Here is a 22,500-nt window from a genome sequence, read left to right as displayed (position 1 = left end):
TGCCATAATCACACATCATTAACGTCAGGAGCAAGCCGTCGCCTCGTGCATTAAAATACTTCAAATTATTCGATAATAGCCGCTCAAATAAAATATTATGGTTACCCAGTCACACACACACACACACACACACACACACACACTCACGCGCGCACACACACACACACACACACTCTCAGCCTTCCATGGTGTCTGTGAATAATTAACACTTAACAGTATTTGCTGAGTCTGAGGTAAATAAAGTGCTTCATATTTCTGAACCTCACAACATTATCAGTCCTCACGATTCTTCAAAGATGATTTCTCTTAAGAAAGATGTCAGCTTTCTTAATAGGCCTATATATATATATATATATATATATATATATATATATATATATATATATATAATGCAAGGACTAAAACTAACTTTTTGCCACACCTGTCATTGGCCGGTAAATTAAGAAAATCTACAAATATTTTTACCTGCCATGAAACTGTTTATGGAGAAATAGGCCAAATTTGACCTACCAGTGAAAATGTACAATTTTCTAGTCCAATATCGCTAAAACTACTAGCCTAACTAATATTAATTAAAAACATAATTAAAGATAAGTCAGTAATAAAATAAAACTCCAATAAAAATCTAATTACAAGCTAAAGCAACAAACGGCTGGTAGGAACAACATTCCTCCCGGGTTAGTGACATCACCAACCCTAAAATTTGCATAAACCCCGCCTCCTGAACACGATTTATAGATTATCATGACAGAATATGCTAATCAATGACTAGAAGATAACTACACATAATCAACATAAATTCATCAACTAACCATTCAGAAATGTCCTGTTCTTCTACATGTCGTCACTTCTTCTTGAGTCTCTCCATCTTTCTGACTCCGGTTTGAACATAAAAGGCTAAAAGTTTTTGGAAATGTTCTGTGTGCGCGTGTGTGTGTGGTAAAAGGACACGAGCACTTGTAGCTCCGCCCCCTGTGCCGGGAGCAGCAGCTCATTTGCATTTAAAGGGACAGACACAAAACGGTGTGTTTTTGCTCACCCTCAAAAAGTGACACTTTAACATGCGATATAAAAATATCTGTGGGGTATTTTGAGCTAAAACTACACACACACACACACACACACACACACACACACACACACACACACACACTGGGGACATCAGAGACTTATTTTGCATTGTTTGAAAAGGGCATTACACCACCCAATTTAATTTTAGGCCCTGGGCAGATATGAAAATCACCCTCAAGTTGTTCCAAACCTGTATGAATTTCTTTCTTCTGTTGAACACAAAAGAAGATATTTTGAAGAATATGGGTAACTAAACAGTTGATGGACGCCATTGACTTCCCTAGTATGGGGGGAAAAAATATGTGGTTCACCAACTGTTTGGATACCGAAAGAAAGACAGAAATTCATACAGGTTTAGAACAACTTGAGGGTGAGTAAATTACAGAATTTTTTTTTTTGGGTGAACTATCCCTTTAAATCAGCTGAGGATACCAACAAATCCTCTGCTGGTAAAATACGGTACTGCATATTTCTCAAAAACAAGTCTAACATACTGTAGTTGCACAAACATGGGTGAAAAAAAAAGACTTGTATGTTCACTAGGCTATTTTGACATATTCATATATGTAAAGATGTAAGCCAGACGGGTTAGAGCCACACAGCGCGCACTAGAACACACTCACTGTGACACGCATGCGCTCTCTGATGGAGAAACTAAGTAAGTTTAAGAAAGTGAATTTTTTTGCCGACAAATTCAAAGTATTACTTGCATATGAAGCTCCATCTCTCAGAGTAAATAACTGGTGTCTGTCAGTAAATGTCTGACGTTTAGAGAAGTGAAACATCTGGAAAAGCAGAAGTTCAGCAACATCATGCAAATATGATCAAGTTTCATAAGACGGGCATCAACCAAGTGTAAGCTAACCTCCACATCGGACGGGTAAGAGAAATATCTATCTATCTATCTATCTATCTGCAAAACAATGACATGCTAATTGAACAGGAGCTTTTAAATGTCTTTTGCCTCACAGTAAAAGTAGACCAAGTGCAGAAAAGCCTAAATTTACATAAAAAAAAAACATTTATTTTTCCAGTAAATTAAAAATTCTGCTATTATGCAGCCACAATGCAAACTAATGCTAGAGACTTAAGTAAAAGTGAAAACTGAGAAGTAAAAAATGCGGTAGACTTAAAGCAGCACTAGGTTACTTTTCTTTTTTTTGCTCTCGGGGTCCCCCTAGAGTTGGGAAACAGTATTGTCCTCTACTACTGTCGTAAACTCTGTCATCCTACATGCACGTGCATTTGTTGACAACCATGATAGCCCAGAACACTAGGAGTTCACATGCAGGTGTTCTGCTTGCGTCGCGTGTGAAATGTCTTCATCCAGGTACAGTGGCATATATTTCAGCATGTCATGATATGAATATAATTTCATGGGTTTTATTTTTTTTTCAAATGACAAATGATCGCGATGCTCACGTTTACAAGCCAGCGTCATTATATTAGCCTAGTCTATTAGTTACCGTTTTACTGAATCTATATGATACTTCAATGCAATGTTTGTAGATATAATAACCATATATCGTCAATATTATAATATCAAGCTACCATAGATGATTCTGCAAATTTTACAAATCGATTTGCAAATAAACAAATATCACAGACATGTTAGGTATCCTAAAATATTATTTTGTACATCTTATATATTTACTTGCAAGAATGTAGCCCCTATCAAACTTGTACACGCCGTTTAGACATAGGCTTTCATTTGATATTTGAAAGTCCGCATCGGCATCGGCCACCTTTGATTTGTGAAAAACCGGGACATTCAGATTATTATTATTTTTTGGGGTCTGAGTCTGAGTTGTAGGTTGTAAATAGTATTTTCTTTGACACTGGTGGCTCATCCGACTTTGTTGTGTTATCCTCATAGACAGTGGTTATCCTCCTCGTCCGTCTCTCTCCCCATTTCACACAATAGATGTAAATAGACAGTTTTTAAAAAGCTAGCTAGCAACTAAACTCACACTGTATCATCTTGGATGTGTGTTGATGCGCGCGCGCGACCGACAGCACAGGCAGTTGCTAGGCGATAAGTTGAGCTTCTAATCAAATAAAAGTAAACGCCTGGCATTGGCCAATCCACTGTTTTACCCATTTTTACCATGGTTTTTACCCGTTTACGGACACAGGATTGGATGTACTGTACACAACTATGAAGAAAACACAGTAGCGGTAGACGGAAACAGTTTAATTTGAAACCAGGAAATTCTACTTTAGAAGTAACGTATATTTTCACAAAAAAAACGGGACAATTCGTGTCCCGGCGAAATAATATGAATTTTCTGGGACTGTCGCTCAAAAAAGAGAATAATCCCTGGAAAACATCGAGCACCCCTCCTCCTCCTTCAGTTCACGCCAGCGAGGAAACGCTGGCCCAATGTTGATCCTCGTTCTGCCTTTAATACGATCACTTTCTCGTTTCCTCTTGTTGCTTTCCTCCGACAAAACCTTTGCTTTCTTGCTTTTCTGTGCTGCTTCGGCCATGACTATAACATTTGGCAAACAAACGCTAGTTTGGCTCGCACGTCCGATTTTAAGGAAGTGGGGGTGGTGGTGGAAGTGACGTATATGCCGTAAAGCAGTCGAATTTTGTAGTTCTCTTTGTTCGCCGGTTACTACCCGAAACCCGAAGTTTAAAAGTACGATTAAAAACGCTACAGACCCCGTCAGGCTATGGCAGACGTGTCATTCAACCTATTGTAAGTCGATGTACCATCACAAGAGACTTGGAAATATATTATTAAGGTTGAAAAGTTACCTGGTGCTGCTTTAAAGGGGCTATGTGTAGTTTTTCTACTAAAATGAATCCATTTTTTATTGCCTGTGTGTGAAGGGGTGATAATCACACAATAAAATGATCCACTTGGCGGGTTTTGCTATTACCTCTGAAAGCAAGTATTCCTATTTCTATGTGAAGTCTCCGGGTCGGATTTGCCGTGAAATCCAGTGCCGTGACTGAGACCTGCATGCGCGCGCGTCTACTGACTCTGCACTCAACAGCGACGACACTGCAACTTTATGACATGGAGTCTGCTAATACTAAGACACGACCAGCTCCCAGCACAACACAAACTCCAACACAAACTCCACATAATAATAAAAAACAAAAAAAGCACGCGCACGAGCACTCGCTTGTAAACGCATTGGTTGCAATCTGAAACATCACCACTAGATGCCGCTGAAAACTTCACATATCCCCTTTAAAATATGAAATGAAGATTTCCTTTTTTCCCCCCTCAGATTCAGAAAGATGGCGGCGTCCGGCTGGTGGTTGGTGTCTGTCTATGTCACGTGTTTCCAGCCATCTCTCAATCTGGCCATTAAGAGGATCATAGTGAACTACTCATCTCAAAACCTGTCCTCGGTTCCTCCCGGCCTGGAGCCGTCTACAGAAGACTTGGACCTGTCGCGTAACCGCATCCACGCGCTGACACACGCAGACTTCAGCACAACGCCACGACTCCATGTCCTCAATATGTCCTGGAACATACTGGAAAACATAGACACGGACACATTTAGCTCAACACCGGCTTTGGAAATCCTGGATCTGTCGCACAACAAACTCCAGAATCTCTCGGATCAACCGTACCTGTTAAACACGGGAAATCTTCAGTTCTTAGACTTGTCATCCAACATGTTTTCCGCCATGGCGCTAGGGAAGGCATTTTCTACCTTGAAACGCCTACAATGGCTAGGCCTGAGTGCAATATCAATCAGCAACACAGACTTCACTCACATTGCTAATCTCACCTTGAAAACGCTCTTCATTAACACCGACCAACTCCAGATGTACGAAGAGAGGAGTTTAATGGATGTGCGTGCGGAGAAAGCCATCATCGCCTTTTCCAACAGTCGCCATGATATCGCGATCGCTGGCGATGTTTTAGCATCGTTTAAAGAGGTGGAGTTCACGAAGGTGGACCGCGAGATGAAGGTTCTCCGGGAGCTACGCCGTCGAGGAGCGGTGCGCACCGTTAGCCTGGAAATCTCCAAGGTTGAAACCACATGGGAAGTTCTGACAAGCAGTGTAAATACTATAATTGCATCTGTCATTCAACGGCTTTCCTTTTCTGAACTTACCATAATCAAAATGGCGGACGGCATCCACGTGTCCTCAAGCCGCGTGTTGGAGTCCTTCTCTACGCGACGAGCGTCTGTAACCGAGTTCATCTTCCACCAAACAAAGCTCTATGACTTCTTCATAAACATGCCGGCGAGAAACGTCAGCTTAACCCAAACGCCAATCATCTTCATGACCTGTCCTCGGGCTGTTAGCGAGATCGAGGCGCTGGACCTTTCAGATTGCGCTCTTACGGAGAAAATCTTCTCGATTGGTCCGGACAAGGAATGCGATACACTCACAAACCTGGAAAAGCTGGTTTTAAGAGGGAACAACCTTAAACATCTCGGACCGCTGACCTCAAGAATCACTCTGATGATCTCGCTGAAATACGTCGACCTCAGTCAGAACACGCTTAGCTATTCCGATGAGCAAGGCAAGTGCGTTTGGCCTCGCAAAGTCGTCCACCTGGACGTCTCCTCGAACGAGTTTGACCAGAGCATCTTCAAGTGTTTGCCCGAGTCCATACGGATCTTAAACCTCCGGAGCAACCGAGTGACCTCAGTCCCGGCGGATGTTCCGGTGTTGGAGAACTTGAGCGTTTTAGACCTCACGGGTAACCGGTTACTCTGTGACACTGCCACAGTAAAGCCTTGCACAATGCTCACTTAAGTTAAAACAATATATATGTATATATATTGTATACTGTGTGTAGGTTGAATTTTGAGCATTTGCCTATGCCTTTTGTTGGTAGGAGAATAAGGGGGACTTTTGTTGGACTCTTATTTTGATGAGCCTGGGGGGCGGCCATTTTGAATGGGGCCGGTTCATATGTGCATGCTCTGGTCTGGGAGAGACATGGTGGATTATACTCTGGGGATTTTTTCCAGCTGGAGGATAACCTGTTTTTTGTGGGGCCCTGAACCAGTGGATTCATACCTTTTCTCTTTTTTGGGACATTGTTTTCATCAGGACTTTAAATTGCCTACCTACCCCAAACCGGAAAAGGACTGAGACAGGACTGTTGAGTATTATCTGTGTTTGTTATATTTTGTTTGCACGGATGAACTACTCTTGAACTTTCCCAACATGGACTATTTTGTTTGAGTTTTATACACAGACTCAAGAGATTTATGTTTTGTTTGCGTGTCCCTTACAAGTGTCTAAGTTGCCTTTATATTTCATTACCATATTCTTGGGAACTTTGCTGTCTTTGCAATCACGCTGTGTTGTGTGCCGTGTTTTTGATAAAAGGTGAAAGGAAACAATAATCAACTCCCTTTGTTATAATGATTCAATCCTTTTATGAATTTGAAGTTGTTATAGATGGTGGCCCGTACGGGGAACGATTATTGTGAGAAATTGTATACAAATTGATATCGTACCTTTTATATTTGCAAAACTGTCTGTCTGTAAATCATGGATAACCCATCAGATGATGTTTGTGAGCAGGCTGTGACTGGTGAGGGGGAAGAGTGTCCAGAGGCCCCTCCTTACCAACCTCCCCCTGGGGTCTCATATAGAGAACCATTGCCAGTAATAGAATTAAGTTCCATGATGAGTGATATGTATATTGATGGCCAGGCTGAAGGAAGTGAAGAGGATGAACCCCCACTGTTGAAATCGAGGGGAGGAATGTTTGAACAACTTCAAATTAAAATAACCAAACTCTCTTCAACCCTTCAGGCTTTGCAGACAGAGGTGCAAACACTCAAAAGTGATTTCATGGCCAGTAACGATAGCATTGTTAACCGGGAGGCCTGTTTTAGGGATGCTATGGATCAACGTTTCGAGGCACTGGAAAGGGGAATGAATAGATCTTTGAACCACTTAGAGACAGAGATGGTGAATTGTCTTAAGCGACGTGATGAGCACTGGAAAAAAGAAATGTCACGAGTTAAGTCGACCAGTACCCCAGTATCGCCCCACCCTTTCATGCATAGTTTTTCAGATCCAGGACATCTTCCCTCTGTGATTCCTTCTCCGACGACACCTAAGCCTCCTATCAACCTAGAGTTTCCTACTTTCGGTCAAAATCGTGAAACCTGTGATGTTTTGGAGTTCATTGAAAAGTGTGAAAACTTCCTGTCACTCAGACCACTCACAGATGTGGAACTGCTAGCCACAATCAATGCAGTGCTAACAGGTCCTGCAAGGAGTTGGTGGGCAGCTGAAAAGTTAAAGATATGCAACTGGGATGAGTTCAAGCACTCCTTCATGTCTGCCTTCCTTTCAACCGATTACCTAACTGAGTTAGAAGATCAGCTCAAGGCTATGATTCAAGGCCCTAACCAGAGTATCCGGGATTTTGCCTATGATTATAGAGCTCTGTGCCTGAGATGGAGGGACGACTTGCCAGAAGAGGAGGTGGTAAGACGAATTCTAAATAGTTGTAATCCTTCCCTGGCGAGCAGTCTCAGAGGGGCAGTGTATACTGTGGAGCAACTAGTTAAAGTGGGATCATTGGTGGAGAGAGACTTGAATTCAAAGAAGGACTACTGGACTCGAGTCAACCAGCTCAAGGGAACTAATGAAGGAAAAAGGGGTGCCACATTCCGACGTGACCAACAATCCAAACCACAGACTACACCAGTCCAACATATCTCACTGATTCAAACAATCACGCCTGCTTTGCTGAAAGTGGCCATAGATGTGAGGAATTACCACGTCGAAGCCATTGTCGACACTGGTTCGACCTATTCCTTAATGCAGAAAGAATTATGGGAGGCTATAAAAAAGCCAGAAGAGCGGCTGCAGCAAAGTCTGAGCAGGACGTTCATGGTGGCAGATGGAAAGGCTCACGTATCAGAGGGTAGAACTCCTGTGGTTTATGAGTGGCATGGAATGGTCTGGACCATTGACACCTATATAATGTCAAATGAACACCTGGCATTTCCTCTTGTCCTCGGACTGGACTTCCTGAGGAAAACGGGGGTACAGCTGAACATTGCTGCAATGAGCTATGAGTTGAAGGTCAAAGGGCAAGTTAGAGTCTATCCTTTTCTCCAGCAACCCCAGTGGGAGCAGCAGTGTATTCTGAAGAGGGAACCGGTTATCTCCTTGTACATGGCAGTGCCCATGGAGAAGGGTGGAGAGCTGGAGACATCCACTGCGATAGCCACTTTCAGAAAAGATATTATAGCAAGACAACCGCCAGAAGTCCAGTCCTTCCTAAATAAATGGGCGACGGTCTGTGCTGGAGCTCTAGGGAGAACTAATCAAGCCATTCATCAGATCATAACAACAGATGAAATACCTGTTCGGTCGAAGGCCTATAGAGTGTCTCCGTTGAAGAAAGAGGTGATGGAAAGGGAGATCGATAAGATGATGCAAGAAGGTATCATCGAGCCGTCTCAATCCCCTTGGGCATCTCCGGTAGTATTGGTTCCAAAAACAGACGGCAGTCTAAGGTTCTGCGTGGATTATCGCCGGCTTAATTCCAAGACTCCCCAAGATGCCTATCCGATGCCTCTCATTCATGAAATTCTGGAGTCATTGCAAGGTGCCCATTATTTCAGTACTCTCGATTTAAAATCCGGATACTGGCAGGTCGAAATGGAAGAAAGCAGCAGGGAAAAGACAGCTTTTATAACCCCCTTCGGATTATTTCATTTCTTGACCATGCCCTTCGGGCTGAAAAATGCTGGGGCCACATTCCAGAGGTTGATGGAGAGAGTGTTGGGTGAGCTAAGAGGAAAGGTGTGCTTCGTCTACATAGATGACATAATTGTCTACTCCCCAAGCCAACAACAACACTTAAGAGATCTCAAAGCTGTCTTTCAGAAACTGAAGGAGGCTAATCTTACCCTAAACCTAAAGAAATGTCACTTCATGAGAGCAGAGCTAAAGTTTTTGGGACATGTTGTGTCTGAGGAGGGAGTAAAAGTCGACTCGGACAAGATCACTGCCATCAGTGGGTACCCAACCCCTCAAAATTTGTTGGAACTTCAGAGATACCTGGGGTTGGTTGGATGGTACCATAAGTTTATCCCACACTTTGCTGAACTGGCTGCCCCCTTGAACCACCTTAAAAGGAAAGGCATGAAATGGACATGGACCAACGAAACCCAGTTGAGCTTTGAGAGTCTCAAACATGCTCTGCAACATGCCCCTGTACTAGCTCAACCTAATCTGTCGCAACCCTTCCAAGTTCAGACGGATGCTAGCTCAATTGGCCTGGGAGCGGTTTTAACCCAGAACATCAGTGGAGAAGAGAAGGTGATTGCGTACGCCTCGAGAGGATTGAGGGGAGCAGAGGTGAATTACTCAACCTCAGAAAAAGAGTGCCTTGCGGTGGTTTGGGCTGTCGAAAAGTGGCACCATTACCTGGAAGGAGTACCCTTTGTGGTTTATACGGACCATGCTGCCTTGACCTGGGCCTTTAATTCACCCAAAACTACCTCTCGGCTGACGAGATGGACCTTAAGGCTCCAGCGGTTTCACTTCCAGGTCCAGTACCGGAAGGGACGGATGAATGTAGTCCCTGATGCCTTGTCGAGAGCTCAACATTGTAATGTCCCCTTAGCGGTGTATGTTGATGAGAAATCCTCCCATTGGAATTTGGATATCCCATCTACCATGGCAGAAATATTAAAAGCCCAGAGTGAGGATGTTGAGGTGAATGAGTTGAAAGGGAGGCTTGGGATCACTGATGACGCCAACCGCATCAGATGGGAAGTCCAGCAAGGGGTATTGTACAGAGTGTCGCCCTTTGCTGCTGGCACAAAGTACCAGCTAGCAGTGCCCAAGACTCTAACCACAACCTTCATCAATTATTTCCATAACAATCCACTGGGGGCACATCTGGGACGAATGAAGACACTTCTGAAAATCCTAGAAGTCGCCTGGTGGCCTGAAGTGCGCAAAGACGTATGGAAGTACGTGAAGGAATGCACAGTCTGCCAGAAATACAAGCCCAGCAACACCAAACCCTCCGGTTTCCTCCAGTCCACTGAGGTGGAGGAGCCTGGGTACATGTTAGGAGTGGACCTTATGGGGCCCCTTCCCAAAAGTAAAAAGGGTAATGTGTATCTTCTGGTAGTAGTCGATTATTTCACCAAATGGGTAGAGCTGTTTCCCATCAGAGATAGCAAGACGCACAGAATCTGCCAGTTTCTGCAAGAGGAGGTGTTTACAAGGTGGGGAGTTCCAAAATTTCTACTGTCAGACCGCGGGCCTCAGTTTCTAAGCCAGCTGATGGAGGATCTGTGTAAGAGATGGGGAATAACAAGGAAGCTCACCACCAGCTACCACCCTCAAACGAATCTCTCAGAGCGAGTCAACAGAACCATTAAGACCATGATTGCCTCCTTTGTAGGCGAAAGCCATCGTGACTGGGACAGGTGGCTGACTGAATTTCGTTTTGCTATTAACACCGCTCGCAATGAGTCCACGGGACACTCACCTGCTGAGCTAGCACTGGGCAGGCAGTTGAAAGGTCCCCTAGAACGACTTGTCGCTCATCCTCCAAATCCGGGACAATCAGGATATTCCCTCATAGAACGACAACAACAACTCCAGCAGGATGCACTAAAGGCCATGAGGAAAGCACACACCAAACAAGCCAGGTATTATAATGCCCGACGGAAGTTTGTACAATTCCAAGAGGGAGACCTGGTTTGGGTTCGTGCTCATCCAATGTCGAAAGCAGATGATTTCTTTACATCTAAACTTGCCCCTAAATGGGAGGGCCCTGTGAAGATAAAAAAGAAGTTGGGGCCGGTGAACTATCTTGTGGAATGGGGTTCTGGGGAAAAGGTGGACAATGTAAATGTCGTGAACCTTAAACGATACTTTGGGGGAGAACTCCAAAATAGCCTCCGGCAGGGGGGGGGGGACTCTGTGACACTGCCACAGTAAAGCCTTGCACAATGCTCACTTAAGTTAAAACAATATATATGTATATATATTGTATACTGTGTGTATGTTGAATTTTGAGCATTTGCCTATGCCTTTTGTTGGTAGGAGAATAAGGGGGACTTTTGTTGGACTCTTATTTTGATGAGCCTGGGGGGCGGCCATTTTGAATGGGGCCGGTTCATATGTGCATGCTCTGGTCTGGGAGAGACATGGTGGATTATACTCTGGGGATTTTTTCCAGCTGGAGGATAACCTGTTTTTTGTGGGGCCCTGAACCAGTGGATTCATACCTTTTCTCTTTTTTGGGACATTGTTTTCATCAGGACTTTAAATTGCCTACCTACCCCAAACCGGAAAAGGACTGAGACAGGACTGTTGAGTATTATCTGTGTTTGTTATATTTTGTTTGCACGGATGAACTACTCTTGAACTTTCCCAACATGGACTATTTTGTTTGAGTTTTATACACAGACTCAAGAGATTTATGTTTTGTTTGCGTGTCCCTTACAAGTGTCTAAGTTGCCTTTATATTTCATTACCATATTCTTGGGAACTTTGCTGTCTTTGCAATCACGCTGTGTTGTGTGCCGTGTTTTTGATAAAAGGTGAAAGGAAACAATAATCAACTCCCTTTGTTATAATGATTCAATCCTTTTATGAATTTGAAGTTGTTATAACTCGACCTTCCCACGTGTCAAGCATTCCCAAACCTCCACAAGCTCCTATTAAGATCAAACTCCCTCCATTCGCCGTTCCCGGGATCCCTCAAGACTTGCCAACACCTCAAGGATCTCGACTTGAGCCGTAACCCCTTCATCTGCACGTGTGCTTTGCGTGAATTTGCGGATCTTATCAATAACAGAGCGACACAAACTAATAGCGAACTGACTCTTGGCCACTGGCCGGAAGGATATCAATGCAGTTACCCAGAGTCCCGGAGCAACACACTGCTAAAGGACTTCTACCTTCCCAAGATATCCTGCGACGGCTTGATTCTTGCTATTACCATCCTAATCCCGACCATCACTTTGATAGTTGTCGTCAGCCTTCTTTGCTACCGCTTGGACGTACCCTGGTACCTCAAGATGATTTGGAAATGGACAAGCGCCAAGAAACACGCTATAACCTCGAAAAATACGGCGGAGGATTCGAAGGAGTTGCACTTCCACGCGTTCGTATCGTACAGCCAAAGAAACGCAGACTGGGTCAAAGCTCAATTTCTTCCCAAGCTCGAAGAAGATTGTGGGTTGCGAGTGTGTCACCACGAGCGGGACTTCATCCCGGGGAAAACCATCGTGCAGAACATCCTCCGCTGCATCGAGCGGAGCAGAAAGTGCGTGTTCGTTCTCTCGTCTCATTTCGTCCAGAGCGAATGGTGCCACTACGAGCTTTACTTCGCCAATCACCAGCGGGTGATGCGAGGCATGGACAGCATTATCCTCATTCTTCTCGAACCTCTGCCGGCATATCTCATTCCCTCGAAGTATTACCAGCTCAAGGCCATGATGTCCAGACGCACATATCTCGAGTGGCCACCAGAGGGAGCCAAGCAGAAGCTGTTTTGGGCAAATCTCAGAGCGTCTCTGCAGGCCAACCTTCCTAATCACTCAGAGAGAGAAGAAGAGTGATTAACACATGCGTTTCATAGAGATTGTCAAGCGGATATTCATTTAGACCAGGGGTCCACTCAACAAAACAAGACACAACTAGTCTAAAATCAAGATACAGTCAAACCAACATTTCTCACATTATCAGTTTATTCGCTATAGTTTATAAGATGGTGATAAAATATGAGCAGAACTCAGTTGATATCTGACAGGTTTTGTCCATCTTCTGTTAGACTGTCTCACACATGAATTATGTTGAATATCTGTCAGCTGGTAAATTTAACTACACAATTAGATAATACCAGTTTAGCTCGACCAGTGACCAAGCAATGCTTCATTGTGTTCAGTGTGTGTGTAAAAAGAGCATTAGCAGTTATAGACAAAACTGATCAGGTCAAAGTGTCCGAATTATTTTTGGTCCCAAATGTTTTATAAATTTTACTGGTAGTCACTGTATGAATAATATTTGGGTATAATACGTCACACTTTACTTTATTTTGCTCTCCTCACTTACATAACTGAACTATAGTGTCTTGCAAAATAAATAAATCTGTTTTTTTAATAATTTTTGGTAATTAATAATAATAATAATAATTTCTAACTTTAATTCACCCATTAACCTGGATACAAGAGGTAACCTAATTTTTTTCTAATTACTGAAATAAATTAACTTTTGCACCATATTCAAATTTTTCGAGTTTCACCTGTATAATGGAATTATTAAATAAGCCATGGAATGTTGCAATAAATATTTAAAAGTATGCATTAATAAAGGATGCAACATGTAATAATTCAGCTCAAGTTCTATACTCAAAACAAAGCAATTATTTAGACCTCATCCTCTAGACTTTGAAAATATTAATATCAATGCAAATTTCATGTTGTTGTTTCTAGGTCATGTATATCATGTCATATTCCTGGTCACTTTTTTGTCACATTTCATGCCCAATTTAGGAATATATTTATTTATTGCAACATTTCACTATGCGTTTAATTAATTTGTGATATATTGATTAGTTTTATATCATCTGCATCAAGGTCTACTTCATATTTCTTGGTTTTAAGGCATATTTCATGTCCTTTGTCATGTAACATGAAAAGCTAAAATGATTTATAAAGCATATGTATTTATGGATAATTTCAATGTTGCATTTTATGCAAAATGCCATTATGCATTTAACAATTTAATTTACTCAGTATAGTCATTACGTACTAGAAAAGTCATGTGCATTGTTAAAACTCAAAATAATATTGGTTTTAAAAAACAACTAAAGGCATTTTTTATGTTAGCTTAGCCTATATTAGTAGATAGAGTATATTGTATGTGTATGTATGTATGTATGTGTGTATATATATGTGTGTGTGTATGTACATATGTGTATTTTTATTTCATGAGAATTTGTTTTTTATTATTGTTATGTGTTTTGTGTGGACCCCAGGAGGAGTAGCGGATGCATTTAGCTGCATCAGCTAATGGGGATCCTAATAAATAAATAAATAAATGTGCATTAATAAAATCTTAAAAATAAATGGGCATTTTTTTATATGAATATACATTTTACTGATCATTTTATCAGGTGGAATTTGAGAGTACAAAATATTTTTTTATATAAGGAAAAACTTTTAAATATGTAATTTTGGTGATCAAATATGAGTTTTAAGGGATAAAATGATTGACTACAGGGGGACTTTAAATGAGTGTGACGCTTAAAGTCTCCTAAATCTTCGGATTTTGAGAGCCACTGATTTAAAGCTATTAATTACAAAGATTAGAACCTAAGAAACAAAAGAGATTAAAATGTGGATTTTGGGAAAGTCCACATGTCTAGTAATGAATGGCTTTAAACAAGTTAAAGCAGAGGATTAATAAAAAATCTTAGTATACAACTAGAGAAACACTGTTTTATTTATTATGAGCTGCCAGCAAACATTATATCACACAAAACAGTCTAGTTCATGAAGTATTGTACAACAATGCAATGTAAAAAACAACAAAAGACACACACTTAACAGTGCAATCTCCATTTACAGACAAAGAATATGGAAATGCTGATTTTTTTTTTATCGTTTGTTAATTAATACCTCAAATAAAACAAAGAGTTCTGCTGGATGTGACATGTCTAGAGCTTGATGTTGAAGATGTGTCTGTTATCATGTCCTCTCACAGTATAAGAGTGTGCAGTACCAGAGCAGAGCTGATAGATCAGGGTAATGACTGGATGAGGATGATCTTTTCATTAATGCAGAAACGATGAAGCACCGTGAACAGGTTCTCTCCGCACCGCGACACCTGACGCTCCATCGCCAGCCGGAAATCCTCCTTCACGCCTTTGGTGATTCCCCGAGTGACCGTGTGATGTCTATGAAAACAGTGAAGACACACAGAGCTGACACGGGTCTCAAAGTACAGAAGGAACTGGAATAAAACAGCAGTTTCTCCACATTCAGAGCTCGTCCAACAAAACACTGGACACACACACACACACACACAAATACTGTGGCAGAAAATACATATAAGGGTGAACCTCACAAAGAAAGTCTGGCTCATATTCCATGCCAAACTAAACTTATTTTTGAAGTTCAAATAACAATTGTATTGATTGCATGGTTACACCAGTAGGTGGCGACAAGTGACTGTTAAACATGTATTTGTCATTGAATCATTCACTCAAGAGATTCGTTCAAAAACGCGGATATATCCAGCACTGAAGAAAGTGAAATATTTGAGTGAGTCATTGAATCATTCACTCAAGAGATTCGTTCAAAAACGCGGATTCGTCCAGCACTGAAACCAGTGAAGTATTTATGAGTGAGTCATTGAATCATTCACTCCAGAGATTCGTCCAAAAAAGCAGATTCGTCCAGCACTGAAACAAGTGAAGTATTTATGAGTGAGTCATTGAATCATTCACTCAAGAGATTCGTTCAAAAACGCGGATTCGTCCAGCACTGAAACAAGTGAAGTATTTATGAGTGAGTCATTGAATCATTCACTCCAGAGATTCGTCCAAAAAAGCAGATTCGTCCAGCACTGAAACAAGTGAAGTATTTATGAGTGAGTCATTGAATCATTCACTCAAGAGATTCATCCAAAAACACGGATTCGTCCAGCACTGAAACAAGTGAAGTATTCATGAGTGAGTCATTGAATAATTCCTTCAAACAGATTTTTTAAATGAATTAATTTAGATTAACTAAACATTTAGATTTTTCTTTTGTCTGGTTGTTTAGAATCGTGGGAGAATCGTGATCTCAATTTATCCAGAATCGTGCAGCTCTACCTTAACTTGTTCTTCACAAACACGTTTACAATTTATATAAAAATAGTTTTTCATTATGCATTATTCATTTTTTTAGATCCTCGGGGTGAAATATGACCCAGACGTTTCTTGACATTTCCTGTGAGATTCACTCATAAAATGTAAAACGCTGATATTCAATGAAACACAATGTCGTCAAACAAACAAAAGAACGTTCGTCAAAGACTTCACAGCCATGAGTAAAACACAACGGAAAAGGAGCCGTATGAGAACAACAGGAACAATCTTGCAAAATGAAAATGCTTGAACAGAATGAAAACCCATGAGAAGAACGAAAAGGAGGAGAATGTGAACGCATGAGCAGGCTGGGAGGGGTTTGGGGGCGGGGTTTCGATGAAGGGGGCGGGGTACCTGTCAGCCTTCTGAGCCCCTGGAAGCATCAGGGTGTTTAACTCCACCCCCAGGGCGGGGCTAGGGTTCCTACGGACAGCAAACAGCAGTTCATCAGCACCTCGAGTGACAGGGCTGAACGCACACGCACCGCCAGCTCTACCTCAGCTTACACACCTACTCCAGACGCCTCGGCAGGAGATATGACACGCCTCTCGGAAATGCTTGGTTCTGATTGGTCAGTCGCAACATTCCAAGGCCAGCTATTGGCCGATAATGATGTCAACAGCAATGCTGTACAATGGCTTCTTTAATGTTTCTCGTATCACAGCACACACTCTCTATCTCTCTCGTTTAATCAAACGCAGCCTCAGTTATCGACTCTATATACTGTAAAATCAAGTATTAATATTATTAATAGTAGGCCAACAGTGTTGAAGTGTTCGTCTTTTTGCCAGGCAACTTTTCGCTTTTCACCTCATAAATAATGACATGATCAGTAATTAAATATTGATTTGAGAAGAAACTTTTTAAAGAAACAGTTTTAAAACAGTTTCTCCTTAAATCAATATTTCATTATTGATCATGTCATTATTTATGCGATAAAAAGCCATTATACGAAAAGTGATACATTATCCCCTAATATTTCGTTTCTAATGATTTACTGTATCGAAAATAAACCTTAACGTATTTTATTTAGCTAAAACTAAAATAAAAACGGATAAAATTGTATTATTAAAAATTAATAAATAAAATTATACACACAACGTATTAAAATGAGACAACAAAACAACAAAATTACAAAAACTAAAATATAATAATAATGTATATAAAATATAAATTAAATGATAATAGTAATAAATATAAAATAAATATAAATAAATATAAAAATGATAATGATAATAGTAATAAATATAAAATAAATAAAAATAAATATAAAAATGATAATAGTAATAAATATAAATAAATAAAAATAAATATAAAAATGATAATGATAATATAAATAAATAAATATAAAAATTATAATAGTAATAAATATAAAATATTTTTTTTTAATAAATATAAATAAATATAAAAATGATAATGATAATAGTAATAAATCTAAAATAAATATAAATAAAATAAATAAATAAAATAAATATAAATACATTTAAAAATGATAATAGTAATCTCAACGACAATAAAATAACGCTGGTGGCAAGAAGCCGTGTAATAAGCAGGATAATGTACATCCAGCCGGTTGTTAATCGCAAATTATCCGGCTCAAAATAACCGAGGGACACTTTTCTTCCACTTTTCTATTTTAATGATAAATGATAAATCTAATGATTAATTGCTACAATATTCAACATAACTTGCTTCATTTCAAATTGGACGTGATTTGTTCAAAAACACTGATTTATCCAGTGAAGTGTTTATGAGCGAGTCATTGAATCATTCACTCAAGGGATTCGCTTTTGCTTCATTTCAAATTGGACATGATGAAAGTAATTCTGTATGACTTTTTAATTCTTTGACTTTTTAATTTTTTAGTAATTCTGTATGTATTTTTAAAGGGATCCCTGGGTATTAACTCATGCATGGCTTAAAATAACGCAAATGATGCCTCATTGAAATATGTAGTAGAAAACCCATCAAAGATGTATTTTATTGTAAAAAATCACATCATTTTATACATATTTTGAACTATAAGAGGCGCCATTATTCTGATGACGTAATGGTTGCACTCCGTGAGTTACTAGCGCTATCTGTTGCTATTTTTACCACAATACATCTCCAATTAGACAACTCTGAAAATAAAATACTGATATGATGAGCACAGCTACTGAAGGAGCGTACAGGCGGCGATGGATATAAGTATAGGTTTATACCTAATGCTGTACCGTGACTCCCCACAAGGAGTGTAAACGGCCCAGCTATCGAGGGAAATGAACGTCTCTAGCGGCCGCGAGTCATGATTAGCGGCGGCATGTTGACATCCCGATGGCATCTAACGGTTCTCGCTTCAGCCGTTTGTAAGCTAGTCGAGGAGCTGAGGTCTAATAAACTAAAACACTCAAAGGCATCAAGGCTAAAGTGGAGAGAAAAGAACCAGGTTTTTTTTATACAGTTTTTTCGGTCAGACTGACCCCAAACTTTTAAAGAGCGATTGCATAAGGAAATATAAAAATTTTATATGGAAAACTATATATCATTTTTTTTATTTACTTCTCAACTATACATTTATGCTGTGTTTTTGTGGATTTTTTTTAACCTATTTACGGAACTAAAGTGCAATGACCACATGTATCCAGAGAGGGCCATAGAGACTCATTCATTTTCACTTTATATTTCTTGATGCTTCAACTTCTCCTCACAAATTTATGATACATATGTTGTGAATATTTATTTAAACATTTTGAAATACATAAAAAATCTGTAGTTTTGTCAGAGTTAGAATTTGTTGTTGTTTTCTGATATATATTTTGAATGATCTGCTTTTGCAGAATTATCAGTGTGTGTTATTATTATTATGCAGTGTGTGTGTATGAGAGAGAAAGTTCGTTCCACTTTGGGTTTATGCTCTAGGACCAGACCTTGATTTAAATGTAAAAAAGTTTAGATTTATGCCAGGTTTGTTTATTTTATTGGCCAATTTCTGTAAAAATGCTCTGTTGCAGTCACATACATTTGTGTGTGTGTGTGTGTGTCTGTGTGTGTGTATAAGATAGAAAGTCCGTTCTACTTTTTATTTATGCTCTAGGACCAGACCTTGGTTTATTTGTAGAAATTTTCAGATTTATAATGGATTTACTTTTAGTTTTTTGACAAACAAAATAAAAAAAAGTATTTTTTTTCATTTTCCCATTCATTTTCAATGTGGGGTCATTTTGACCCCAAACACCTTAAAAGGTTAAAAAAAAAATTTACACGCCTTTAGAACAACCAAATCAAGCCCAGTTTTTTGTGCATGTTTAGATAGATTATTTAGTAAAAGTCACAGAGTTTCATGCCCCTGAGATGAAGGTAACACTTTTAAAAAATGAAGGAAAAGCCTGACCCCAAACAGTGATTAAGGGTTTAATAACAAACATTTTCATGGGTTTTCTACTACATATTTAAATAAGAGACATTGTTTACGTTATATTAAGCTATACATATCATATCGGGGGATCCCTTTTATTTGGTTCGATTCCCGACCCCTAAACAGACCTCAACTTCATTACAGAGCTTGCGACGCAACGATTCCTCTTAAAAACGGCACAATATCACACACAGCCCATAAAACGGATCTTAAATACCCTAAAAAATAAAAATCTGGAGAACATAAACACTTCTAATGAGCCAAACAGAAAGCAGGGTAAGGAAAACTCGCTAATGGTTGTTCATCGTAACCGCTGACGAGTCATTATGTCCAAAACAAAAGGAGAGGAAGCAGAAAGGAGGGAGAGACCTCAGATGATCACTGTCATCATTTCCAGTTCTAACGGCTGATGTGTGTGAGATGTGGGCGGGACTTACTTGATAAGCATCCCCTGATTGGGCAGCAGCTCCAGCTGGACACGCCCACCTTCTGTTGTACGAAGATAAGCAAACTCTTCTAACATGTCAATATCTAGTGGAAAGAGCTGGTCAAGGACAAACATTCTCATGAAAATATGAATTATGCCTGGAATTATTGACTGTTGTTTCTTTTTAATATGTCTTTCAATTAATATGAGAATATAAAATCTGTGCTTAATCTGGTGCCGTGCACTCGCCGCGAGACTCCGCCCACACGCTGTTCTGATTGGCTGTGCACTCGCTGGGAGACTCCGCCCACACGCTGTTCTGATTGGCTGTGGGTTTTGATTGATTTTGATGAGATTTTTCATCTCGCAGTCGCGTCTAGTGTGGGACAGACTAATTATTTGTCGCTGTAATCTTATCACATTTAGGTTAGGACACGGTGTTAGAACAATTGTTTAAACATGAAGGATACTGGTGACATAGTTGAAGAAGTTCTCGTATTGGAAAACTGCCCTGCTGACAGATCTTGTCCACCGCCTTCAGGAAGAGATTCTCACCCTGTGGCCAATCGTGTTGCAGGAGAACGATCACATGACCAAGAGCGAGGTCATCTCTGTTGTCGGTGAAAGCCCTCAGCTTAGAGAGAGACAGAACGCATTATGAACCGAATCTGAGCTGAAATGTTGAGCTGTGAGGACAAATATGCAGATCTTGGTACCTTGAAACACGCCAGCATCAGCTGCAGACAGAAGGGGAGGATGGACTTACTGGGTGCAGGGGACGAGCCTCAGATCATTACCTGAGAGAGAGAGAGAGAGAGAGAGAGAGAGAGAGAGAGAGAGAGAGAGAGAGAGGGCGAGAGAGAGAGAGAGAGAGAGAGAGAGAGAGAGAGAGAGAGAGAGAGAGAGAAGAGTTCCTATTAACAGGGGGGCAGTGTTCCGAAAGATATTGAAGCCGACCTGGGCGCCGCCATTGGCTAGCGGACCCCCACCTGCTGTTAGCATTCCATTGACTCCCATTCATTTTGGCGTCACTTTGACAGCGAATAACTTTACATCTGAGGCGTTTAAAGACACCGTTTGTCCATTGTTTATTTCTAAAGAAACACGAAAATGTATAAAAGGCTCCATTACCTTGTATCTTACGTTATGGCCCCGTAGAAGCAGTTTTTGTAAAAACAGGCTAACGATTGCGTCATACCCGCGCGAAAAATTACCGTATGGACAGGCAGAGAAGCTCGCAAGCAATCGGGAGGGACGTGGAGGCATAAAGTGAAGGGAGAAGCCCATAGAGAGTGATAAAGTTGCTACCGTTGCTAGCTCATGGACAGCTAATGCTCACGCTCTCCGTCTCTGAGAGATCTGGAAGGAATGATTCAGATTTCTCTCGGCACAGCGACTAGAAGACCGACAGCTGTCAGACAGGCTCACGTCACATCTACGTCGTCAAGCTCAGTTTGAGCCTGCGCAGTTCGCCTTGCGATCAGGAAGTAAGTGCTTCTAATTGACTTCACTTCTCTCCGTTGAAACCTATGGGGTCGCTGTGTCCAGTTTATATACTGTCTATGCCTATTAAGGTAAAAACTTGCCTCATGAATATTAATCATTAGATGACATGACACTCCTTAGCATTGTCGCAAGAGCCGCATGATATATCAAAACACCATCAATACCACAAAGTCGGTTATGTTAAAGGCGTGGTTGATTATGATTTGACTTTTCTAACTGTAGTTAGTGTGTAATGTTGCTGTTTGATCATAAACAACATCTGCAAAGTTACACCGCTCAAAGTTCAGAGCAAAGGAAGATATTTGCTTTTAGAGAAATCGCTTTTTAAGAACTACAACAAACGGCTGGTAGAGAACTACACGACATTCCTCCCGTTAGTGACATCACCAACCCTAGAATTTACATAAGCCCCGCCCCCTGAACACGATTTATAGATTATAAAGACAGAAAATGCTAATCAATGACTAGAAGATAACTACACATAATCTACATAAATTCATCAACTAACCATTCAGAAATGTCCTGTTCTTCTACATGTCGTCACTTCTTCTCGAGTCTCTCCATCATTGTCTGACTCCGGTTTGAACATAAAAGGCTAAAAGTTTTTGAAGTGTTCAGGGCACACACACACACACACACACACACACACACACACACACACACACACACACACACACACACACACACACACACACACACACACACACACACACACACACACACACACCCTTTCCTGGCTTTGCTCCGGGGTTTGCGCTGCTCCTCGATGCTCTTCACTGCGTCCTGATTCTGGGGCGTCAGACCAGCGACCACTTCTAGAAGCTTCTCACACGCCATCTGACCAATCACAGCGTGAAGGAGACGACACACTGAGTACAGGCGGTGAGTGTGTGAGAGTGATGAGTAGGTTTAGAGGTCGGGTTACTGTGTGTGCGCGCGCGTGTGTGTGTGTGTGATGGGTAGGTTTAGAGGTCGGGGTTGCTGTGTGTGCGCGCGCTCGTGTGTGTGTGTGTGTGTGTGTGATGGGTAGGTTTAGGGGTCGGGTTGCTGTGTGTGTGCGCACGCGTGTGTGTGTGATGGGTAGGTTTAGAGGTCGGGTTGCTGTGTGTGTGTGTGTGTGTGTGTGTGTGATGGGTAGGTTTAGAGGTCGGGTTGCTGTGTGTGCGCGCGCTCGTGTGTGTGTGTGTGTTGGGTAGGTTTTAGGGGTCAGGTTGCTGTGTGTGCGCGCGCTCGTGTGTGTGTGTGTGTGT

At 41.0% G+C, this 22,500-nt stretch overlaps 2 protein-coding genes across 2 annotated transcripts in view; one reads left to right on the top strand and one right to left on the bottom strand.

Annotated features, from left to right (window-relative positions):
* The first annotated feature begins 4,194 nt into the window (after positions 1-4,194).
* On the top strand, positions 4,195-14,118 carry tlr1 (toll-like receptor 1). Its single transcript, XM_079631514.1, has 2 exons — positions 4,195-5,768; positions 11,678-14,118. The coding sequence occupies exons 1-2, from the start codon at positions 4,328-4,330 to the stop codon at positions 12,622-12,624; spliced, it is 2,388 nt and encodes a 795-aa protein (XP_079487640.1). The 5' UTR covers positions 4,195-4,327; the 3' UTR covers positions 12,625-14,118.
* Positions 14,119-14,675: 557 nt separating this feature from the next.
* ints10 (integrator complex subunit 10) overlaps positions 14,676-22,500 on the bottom strand; it is a 15,039-nt gene continuing 7,214 nt past the window's right edge. The window contains 7 exon segments of the mRNA XM_079631072.1: positions 14,676-14,963; positions 19,755-19,848; positions 20,215-20,248; positions 20,250-20,378; positions 20,461-20,511; positions 20,513-20,541; positions 21,976-22,142. Of these exon segments, the coding sequence (XP_079487198.1) occupies positions 14,807-14,963; positions 19,755-19,848; positions 20,215-20,248; positions 20,250-20,378; positions 20,461-20,511; positions 20,513-20,541; positions 21,976-22,142 (661 nt within the window). The 3' untranslated portion in view covers positions 14,676-14,806.

Source organism: Phoxinus phoxinus (genome assembly GCF_949152265.1).
Source record: "Phoxinus phoxinus genome assembly, chromosome: 12".
NCBI lineage: Eukaryota > Metazoa > Chordata > Actinopteri > Cypriniformes > Leuciscidae > Phoxinus > Phoxinus phoxinus.
This window is presented reverse-complemented; position numbering and strand designations above follow the sequence as displayed.